General features: G+C 46.4%; 1 protein-coding gene across 1 annotated transcript; it reads left to right on the top strand.

The window, feature by feature from the left end:
* The first annotated feature begins 92 nt into the window (after window positions 1-92).
* On the top strand, window positions 93-9452 carry CXCL14 (chemokine (C-X-C motif) ligand 14). The gene is made up of 4 exons (XM_009572801.1): window positions 93-233; window positions 1119-1224; window positions 5924-6034; window positions 8295-9452. The coding sequence occupies exons 1-4, from the start codon at window positions 170-172 to the stop codon at window positions 8308-8310; spliced, it is 297 nt and encodes a 98-aa protein (XP_009571096.1). The 5' UTR covers window positions 93-169; the 3' UTR covers window positions 8311-9452.
* The last annotated feature ends 559 nt before the right edge of the window (window positions 9453-10011 follow it).

A 10011-nucleotide genomic window follows, 5' to 3' on the forward strand; every position in this document is an offset into this window, starting at 1 on the left:
AGGCAGAGCGCAGGCAGAGCGCAGGCAGAAGCACCGCCGGGAGCCGGTCTCTGCTGTCCTCTCCCTGGCGACATCGAGCCCCGGGGACGGGGGGGATCCGGGGGGCGAAGCCGAAGCGAGCAAACACATTAAAATCCCCGGCATCTCTTTAGGTACCTGCTGCCTCACCATGAAGCTCCTGACAGCAGCTTTGCTCCTGCTGTTCATCGCGATGTGCCTAGCCAGCGCAGAAGGTAAGTTGGTTTATTCTGCTTATTCCCGTGTAAACCTCTTTTCCAGGGGGTTGCTTTTCCAGTAATTTTTATTTGCCTTTTGATAGCCTTGAGTTGGATTTAGCTGTCCCCTGCATGTTGGGAAAAGTGATGTATTGTATCTGTGGGGTAGGGTAGCTGCGAGTTATTTAAGGGCGGAAGTAGAGGTAAAACACATGCAACAAAATTGTGTCTTCACTGCAAGCCAAATAGCCCCCACTCACAGTGTGGGAGATCACGCCGTGTTCATCATTATTCAGGAATATAGCTCAAATATCTCCTTCGAAACTGAGGGTGGTTTTCACAGGGAAAATAGAGCAGAGCTGGATTTGATGCGATAGCACAAATGCCACCGAGCGTGCCAGCGTGAATTTTCTGCTGTGCACAAAAATATGATTAAAAAATACTCAGCTTTTGTCTGGCTGCAAATGCACCACAGCATCCGTGCGAGGAGAAACGACCAAAAGTTCTACAAAGTCCAAGAGAGACGCAAGTGAATGAGAAAGTAGCTGAGATGTGCTTTTGCTTGCTCAGTTTAAAGCAAGCTCCGACTCTTTCATTTCCTTTTGTTAAATATAATTACATTTAATCACAGCAGGTGCACTTTAAAAAGCTCTCATATTTACTAAGCCTCAGAACATACATAGTGCTCTAAAACATATTTCTCAGAGAGTCACTACCTTTTCCTGGGCTACAGCAAAGAAAATATTACTCTTTTTAAGCTCAACAGCATTACAAAATTCAGCTTTTCCCACTGCGGCTTGAAAGACCAAAGTGAAGTTTGTGTGCACACATAGGCTGGCGGGGAAGGGACGCTTGGTATGCAGGAGGCTTTGCAGGCACATGAGAGAATGCTTTCTCTTGTAGGCGTAAAGTGCAAATGTTCAAGAAAAGGTCCTAAAATAAGATTCTCTAATGTACGGAAGCTGGAAATAAAACCGAGGTACCCGTTTTGCGTGGAAGAGATGATTATGTAAGTTTTCCTTTATTTATTGCTTTCTTTTCCCTATCAGCTGAATGGCTTTACCTTATACTGCAAATTCCTTCTTTGTTCTTCGTTTTTTCATGCTCTGGCATGCTAATTTCTGGGAATAGGCATTTGCCGCATCAGATGCAATAAAATGTGCAATTCTGACCAAAAACCTAGGTATCATTTTTCGACATAATTTTTTTGCTCAAAGAAATATTTACAGAACAGGTAGCGATACAAAGATAATCATTATTTCAAGTGAAGATAGGGACAAATCTTACTGCAAACTGCCTGATGTAAAATCCAGAACTATTTACTCAAGTTATTTGGGGCGTGCAGAGTAAGAACGTGAGCAGAGCTTGGTCCATGGTGGCTTCTGCAAGGAAGAGTTATCCCAACCAGAGTCAGATTTTTGCCTGCGTTGTACCACAGCCATCCCCTTGCATTCGATGGGATTACCTAGCACGTAAGAAAACGCTTTCCTCCCCGTCTCACTGCAAGCCGTGACCAATGCTGCCATGCCATCTCAAAGTGATGCAGTGACTGACCGAACCGAGGCAGGTACAGGGATTTTTGACATCTCTGATGACTGGCTCAAAAGGAGGGGTGTTTTTTAGGTTTTAAATATGGGTGGTTTGTGGGGTTTTTCTGTCCTGTTTTGGATATCTTAAGATCCCCCAACAAAACACCACCCAACCAGCACGTGGGGCTGGATAACAACCAGAAGGGCAGATCAGCCAAGATGACTGCACCGAGCCCCTCTGCCACCTGAGAGGGGGGAAAAAAGGGTCCCAAGAGCAGCTCCGCCCCAGAACGCCAAAGAGTGATTTACTCCAGCGTTTGTGCTCCCTCCCTGAGCCTTTGCCATTCGCTTAATCTTAGAAAGGTGCTTTAACAGCAGGATCCGAGTCCTGTCCTGCCCAGCCACGTACCACCTCCGGCGCTCTGTAATGCCCATGGGGCCAAATCCTGCCCATCTGATTGGCACAAACAAGGAGATACTATGGGAGCCTGATCCTGCCCACACAGAAACGGCTCGCCAGACTCAGAGGGCGTATGGAGGAGGAATGAAGAGCCAAGCTTCCTTAGGCTTCCTCCAGATTTACACCAGCATGACTGTGAGCAATGCTTAGCTCAGGGAACATCAGACCCACCTCTTTGAAGCCCAAATCAGCTGATGATGACCTGAACAGAAAAATGCTTGCAGAGCATCACTGCCCAAATCAGCTCCTTGCAGCTTTACTTCGTTTGCTTTAACCTTTCAGTAGCAAAAGGATGGTGTAGAGGAGCCCTAACTTTTCGCATCCCACTCCAGGCACTTGCCTGAAAGCAGCTGGTGGCCAGGGGGGTATAAAATAAATCTCATTAATGCAACATTTCACTTTCAATCAGAAAGTCGGGAAAGCTGGAACGCCGTGCATGAGTGGTTGCTTTCCCAGCTGGATAGCTATGCAGATGCCGAGCAATGCTGTTCAAGCCCGCAGGGTTGCCTGGATTTGCAGCGGCTGCGGGGACAGAGCTGTCCCGTCGCTCTCCCATCGCTGCTGCTGCCTGCAGGGCTAACACGCTGCCGTTGCTGCCTTTCCAGCTACCCTCATGCAGTCTGAAGTCAGTACTGAAAGCAAACTGAAATTAATATTCTGAGAACCAATCGATCCGGGAGTCTCTGGACGAGGCACAGAAGAGCTAAATTCCTGCAACTGAGTTTTTGTTGCTGCGGTGATCATCTAAAGTGAGTTGTCGAAGCTGGGTCCCCTCCCGCCCTCCTGAAAAGCTCTTGTACCTTTTTATCTAGCAGAAACGTGATATAAACGATGTTTGGCAGAGAAGAAGTAGGTATGGGGGTGCAGTTCAGAAAGGAATTTGTCTTTGGCCATAACCCCCCCAGCAGAGCTGTGGTACCGGGTAAGAGACAGCTAACCTGAGTCCTCAGTCTAGTCAAAACCTATCAAGATTCATGGTACATCTAGCAGTAATTGTGCGTGCATCTGTCTCCCGGAATGAGGAAAAGCAGCAGAAGATAGGAGGGAGGTTTAATTAACTCTTTCTGCCTGAAAGGATCCAAGCCCCCTCCACGTATCGCCCCATCCCAAAGAGGGGGGATGTGTTAGGGTGAGAACAGCTGATGGGAAACAGGCGCCGCTGGGAGCCTTTCTCGAGGGACAGCCGAGGTGGATGGCAGTCCCCACACTGGCTTGGGATGAAAGGACCAGAGCCAGGACCCTTGTGGCCCTGGGGACAGGGTATTTGTAAGCAAAGGTGCAGCCCCACCATCCCTGCAGATGAGATGCGTGGGGGCATGAGGCATTGGGGGTCACAGACTGACCCAAGGGTGCTTGTCACAGCCCTGGAGACTGGACATACTGGGGAGGATTTTGGACAGGGACCCTCAGACACCATGGGTGTCTCCAGCCACCAAGCTAAGGGGCAGCTCAGCACACGCCCCTGGAGTGAGCTCATGTCCCAAATCCCGCTGGAGGGATCCCACCAGAGGTGTAAGTTCTGGTGCTTCGGTTGCTTCTCCAGCCTTCTCAACCTCTTCTTGCAGCCCATCCAGACAACTCCTGACTTGGGGTATCGGCTCCCACAGCACCTCATTTTAGGCACGTCCCCTTACATCTGCTGGACCAGCATCCCCAAGGGCAGGGCCAGGTCAGCTCAGGGTGCCCAAAAATGCTACCACCCAACCCTGTGCCCACAGCATCAGGGACTGCGCGGGAACCACAGAGGACCATGGGGCTGCCTTGGGAACGTCTCCTCTGCTGTCCAGCCTCCAGCATCGAAGCAGAAAACCTACATGTGATGTCAAAGCAATGCATCTCAGTCTGAGAAATGACCGAGTTCACCTGAGAAGCAAACCATGCATCTCGTCCTCCTCAGACTGCAGGCTCTAGTAAATCCAGAACTGTCCTTCACTGCTTCTGGTGCAAGTGTAAGGCTTGCTGCTTTTCAGAGGTGCCTCTGTTCCTTTCCTCCTGTGATTCAGCTTGTCCATCACTTTCTGGAAATGCCCTCTATGGTCTGTCAGAAGAGAAACCCAAGCCAAGGTCTGGCATCAGCCAGCACAGCTGAGAACGTGGCTGCTGGATGGAGCAGCTTTGCACTGACCTCAAGTCCCTTAAAACTTGCATGCCTTGTGCCTCCAGTGAGGGTTTGGTTTCACTCCCATTCAAAGCTACAGGAAAACTCCCCTTCTCACATAGGTACTGATCTCCAGAGGGGTTGACTGAGAACACCCTTAGAAAGAGATAGTCCATAGATTTTAGCAGTGACCCTTCCCTTTTTGATGCCTGCAGCCACAGAAGCTCCTGGAGGCCTCCCACCACTTTCCCACGCATTGGGGAAAGGGCTACATCCTCCCAGAAAACAACCTGAAGATTACATCTTATCTTTTTGTGACTTTAGCTTACACCTGGTGGAAGTGGAGCAGAAAGGGGAGCAGGGAAGAAGGTTAATTGAATGGGAAGAACTATTTGAACACCTTGTATAACCTTGAAATGGGAAATGTGGCGAGACCATTAGCTGAGCTCATGCAGGCAACATGCAGCCTTTCACTTCGCCGGGCTCATCCCCTCTGCACCGGGTGGGTGAGCTGGGAAAGTTTGCGAGGCACTTTTTCTTGTGTTAGAAGATAAACAGCTCCTTTCTGAACCAAACCATAAAAGAAGCCCATCAGTATGCACAGGTATTTCTGGTTTTCTGGCATCATTTTACTCTCTAGCAGTGTTTAAATAATTCCATTATAGTATTTTAGTTAAACCAAATACCGTTTTTCCCTGTTATGGATGGTATTTCCAGAAAATGAATAATTCCAATAAAATTGTGGGTTGTTGGTGTGTTTTTTTTTTTAAATCATAAAATTAATAACAAAAACAGAAAACTGCTTGATTTTGAGCCCTGAGAAGTGATAGCAATCTCAACGTTTCTGGAAAGCCATCCTCTTGGGAAGCAGCTCCAGGTCCCTCGAGTCACCTCAGTTGTGGCAGAGCAACCGATGATGGCTTCACTAAGTCCTCCGGGAGGAAACTTAAAACGGTGGGAAGACTTTTGCCATGTTTTGCCTCCCAGCACATCTTGTCCTGACAATAAGGGGACACCAAGCTGCTGCTGCTGGCAAGGAGAGAGGGATCAGCCTGTGATCCGAGGAGGCTGAAGCCCCCAGGACTGCCTGCCTGGGGCTCAGAGCTAGTCCGTTGGGCACACAGGCACCCCACCACATGCAAGTATTTAAGATACTGCTGACTTAAAAAAAAAAAAATTTAAAAAAAAAGGGGGGAAACAAAAATAATCAATGAACCAGGTCTGATCTTTTCTCTTGGATGCAGCCTTGCTGAGTGTAAGAGAACCATCTCATGCAAAGACCTTGTGGTTGCCTGAATGAACCCTAATTAAATCAGCTATTAAGCTCAAAAGAAAATATCTAACAGACAGGCAGAGCAAACCCACTGATTAAAAACAGCGGGCAAGTCTTCATCTGGTACAACCTAGTATAATTCTGTGGACAATACTGCACTGCACTGATTGATAACAGCTGAAGATCTGCTCTAATATTATTACAATAAACTCAAATATCTGCCCTGAAAACCCTTCCACTGCCTGCCTGGGTGAGACCCGCTTGACTGGTTTTGGCATTTGCCTGGGGTGGGAGCAGCGGACCAGCATTTCCCCCGACTGCCGTAACCCGTGCTCGCTTGCCTTGCAGCGTGACGCTGTGGACGCGGGTGAGGGGGGAGCAGCAGCACTGCTTAAACCCCAAACGCCAAAACACAGTGAGGCTGCTGAAGTGGTACCGAGTATGGAAAGAGAAAGGCAGGTACGTATGAATGTGCTCAATGGGGGGGGGGGAATCTCGGTGGCAAGTTGGGCAACCAGCAGCGTTCAGCCAGAGAGAGGCCAGGAAAATGCACACACTGCAAATGCTCTATCCAGCACGGAGGATGTATTTCATTACCAAAATTAGTTACAAATGGATGTTCTTGATGTTATTTCTTCTTCATTTCTATTTTAGGATTAGGCTGTTCTGACTAGAAATAGTAATTATTTTCTGTTAAACTATTCATCAGCTGGTGTTCTCAGTTATTTACATACACTCACCTCCCTTCTACGGGTAAAAAGCCAAGACAAAATCTAAATTACTTTCACACGGTCACAAGGAAAGCAGTCAGCAGAGCTGGGAAGAGAGTGCCCTGTCACACACTTTAATCACAGCACCTCAAAATCATCAATATCTGATGATGCAGATATTTGCCAATTTTAACTAGTGTATCATTCCCAGAAAAACAGTAACTTGCTGGTAAGAATCCCTGCCACCTTTTCCCTTGCAAAGAGGACTTTTTTTTTTCTTTTTTGCAAGCCATCAGTCATAGATAGAAGAGAGAGAACATGAATTCCTGATGGTTGATGGTCAGTGGTGATGTCCCTATCCATAATTAAGGGGAGCTGCCCAACTCTAGCCATGGCCAAGAAAGAGCCTCCACACACAGTACAGTCCCACCAAACCCTGATCCTCCTCAACCGATGGGAAATTTACTCCCTAAAATTGAGCTCAGACGAGGCCAGCGAGCAGCAAGCCCCATCTCTCAGCAGGTCCAAGGGTGCCAGCGAGCTCCGGCACAGCCATGGGGTGCCCAGTGGCACAGGCGATGCCACAGCACTGCGAGCACTGGTGGGTGCTGAGCCCCTCGGCCGGCTCCCCTGACTCCCTGCCAGCTCCCCGCGGCTGCTCCATAAACAGAGCACGCAGGGAAGCCCTGGCTGTTGCATAACCGCATATTTACACTCTTCCCCCCCACACTTTTTTTTTTCTTTTTTTTTTTTTTTTTTATAAGGCCATTACCACAACTACAAATGAGCAAACCCCAGGCTTGTCCATTTAGGCATTTGGGCAACGTGCAGTTTCCCCCCGAGCGGACCGAGAGGAGGGATGCCCCGTGCAAGGCTGTGAGGGCCAGGGTCCGTGTGCTGCAGACTAACTCCTGCCTGCAGATAACAGTGCTGCTCGCAGTCTCCCTCATAGCCCAAAATAAGGGTCAGCTCAAGGCTTCCCCGCAGTCCAGCCAGGGGATGGGGACTGTCCCAGCCGCCAGCGAGAGGGGGAGGAGGGATGGTGAGCCCAGCGTCCCCAGGGCTTTGGCTGCCAGCCTGGGACGTGCAGAAAGGATGCAGCACAACCCTCCGTGTTTTACCTTGCTTTGCCTCGCCCAGCGCTGGCATCGCCCCGCTGTGGCATGTCACCTCTGCATCCCACCCAGCAGGTCCCCGACACTCCTAACCAGGCAAGCAGGGCAGCCGAGCCGAACTGCAGCTGAAGGAGCATCAAGTAATTATTTCAGACATAAAGAGCCTGATTTAAACCAAGCCCTCACAATAAATAAACCATTTGTCAGTGCCTTCAGTGCCAGCTGTACCAAACCCACTGAATTGTTCCCCAGGAAAAGCCAGGGAATTTCAACGTAAATAGAATTTACATTTAAACATAGTCCAAACATGAATCTCTTCCCCAAAACAGCATCGCCCCTAGTTTTCCCCCATGCCATGGAAGACTGCTTTCATGCATGCTCCCCAAAGAGCCAAGGATTTTTCAGCGAACAAGCCTGTCAGGTGGTCTTCTCAGGATGTAAACTAGAAAAATAATACTGCCTATAATATTATTCCAAACATAACAGATACTGTGAATTTATTACCTATGTACAGCTCATGATATACTTCAACATTTGTATACAAGATAGGGATTTCCCAGTGGTTAAAATGTATTAGCAGATGTGGATTTCTTCATCTTACATATCCCAATAATCGTGGCAGAGCATGTTACTCCCCGCAACCCGCAAGATGCAGCAGTGTTAAAGTCCGACCCTCCTCCCAGGTGCTTTATGGATAGCAATCCAGTGACTGCTGAAGTCAATAACTGACTTTCCAATTTACTTAAGCAAAGGCTAAAAATCTGGCTTATGTTTTTTTGTTGTTTGTAGGGGGTTTTATTATTTTATTATTATTCATTTTTATTACTATTATTTGGAAGGCAGTTTTTTCATTCATAGTTTAAACATCTTGCTGTTGGCTTTCCTTCTGTTTAGGGTTTATGAAGAATAAGAGAAGCGGCATAAGGAATGGAGCAGACTCCCTTGGCTGGCATAGGACTGGGCTCTGCAGAAGATTATTTCTCTCTCACAGACATAAGACACAAATTCTATATTATTATAAAGCACTTTTTACCAAGGGTCAGTTTTTACATTTTATAGCCATGTGCAAAAGGCTTCCAGATTTCACAAGCATCTGTTGCACTTCAGATTTCATACCCATCTGCTCTGTACTGAGATTGGGAAAACTCATGCTTTTCATTTTAAAGAGGTTGGGTTTTTGGAGTTTGGGGTTTTTTTTTTATTGTTATTCATTCATACTTCACTATGATTGCAATCGAGCTTTATAAGCTCATTAGACAAACAGTAATGTTTGTAAAGGTGTTATACAGCCGTGTCCCTCACCCTTTCGCAGTGGGAAAGCTTTGGTGCTGTGGTTGTTTGTCACATTTGCAGCCTCCACCATAGTCAGGCAAAGCAGGGACCGAAGACGAGTTTGCTGGGGAAGATGCCACTGAAATGTCGTGGCTGTAACTGCAGAAGTGAGGTCCCTCAGCACATCGTCAAATGAGTACGAACATCACTTCTGTACCTCTTCTTTAATGGACTTGAGGTCTTGCTGCAAGGTGAAGCGTACCATATCTCCCATTTAACATTTCATGCATTAGAAAGCATTTCTAGGTAATTTTTATTACTAAGAAAATGTTTCTTTTCTTTTTTTCCACCTGAAGTTCTTACAGAAAGTTTGTGGCTTCAGTACTGAGACATTTTAAGCTTCGAGACTATTGTGTATAATTTCCTAGATTTGTAGCAACAAAAAACCAAACCTTTAAAAGGTACCTTTTTATGAAAAATATGATAGGGCAAACATATAAATACCTATACAAGTTTTAGTCACACTACAACATATTCATTATTTTGAATGTAATACTTCAATGTTAAGCAGTGCATTCCTCTTTTTAAAATAACAAAACTACCTTTTCATTTGTAAATATACTATAGGAAGTCTCCCTATATTACCTTTCTGTATAATGTACTGTACTGCTAAATTATCATATGCTATTTAAATGTTTGAAACATTTAGAAGGTTGCATGCAGATTTCATATTTCTTTCTAAGACAGATGAAAAAGGTAATAAAAAATATATTTAAAAAAGCTGACAATTGCTCTTAAATTTCCTTAAGCCATCAGGGAACTCCAGCTACTAATAACTTTTTTTGGTGGATGAATTGGTTTGGGGAAAAACACTAAATCAGAGAAGCTGATTTAGAGATATGGCATCTCGATGACACTGGAATTAGAAAACATTATTCCAGCCTAATTTACTTCCCTTTCTCATTTTAGGATTTGGACTTTACCCAAACACTGAGGAATCTTGTTACATAAAGAAGGGCTATGCCATGCACCTATATCCACTAGTCTAGTGTTATGTTAAATAAATGTAAATCAACCACTCCGGATCCATGTAAAACCCAGTAAAATGCAGTGATGTAGGAAAGATCTCGGTTAGATTAGGAAAGGTTGTACAATGAAAGTCAGGCAGCAAAAACCCATGAGCCATTCCCTCCTCTTTCTGTGCAGTTTCTGCCCTCGCCCAAAGGGAGAGACTTTGCACCCAACAAGGCTCCTACACCGCTCCCCAGCTAAAAAGGAAAGCCACAGATAGGAAGGGTAAAGCCAGCAAGAGTTTAAATGCATTAAAACCTCCTGGTGT

This window comes from Fulmarus glacialis, unplaced genomic scaffold (assembly GCF_000690835.1).
Source record: "Fulmarus glacialis isolate BGI_N327 unplaced genomic scaffold, ASM69083v1 scaffold762, whole genome shotgun sequence".
Classification (NCBI taxonomy): Eukaryota; Metazoa; Chordata; class Aves; order Procellariiformes; family Procellariidae; genus Fulmarus; species Fulmarus glacialis.

Excerpts from the sequence above, each read along its gene's own strand:
- CXCL14 (XM_009572801.1), top strand. The coding sequence starts at position 170 with ATGAAGCTCCTGACAGCAGCTTTGCTCCTGCTGTTCATCGCGATGTGC. Across the intron at positions 234-1,118 it reads GTGCCTAGCCAGCGCAGAAG|GCGTAAAGTGCAAATGTTCA; the intron begins GTAAGTTGGTTT and ends TTTCTCTTGTAG. Across the intron at positions 1,225-5,923 it reads TGCGTGGAAGAGATGATTAT|CGTGACGCTGTGGACGCGGG; the intron begins GTAAGTTTTCCT and ends CTTGCCTTGCAG.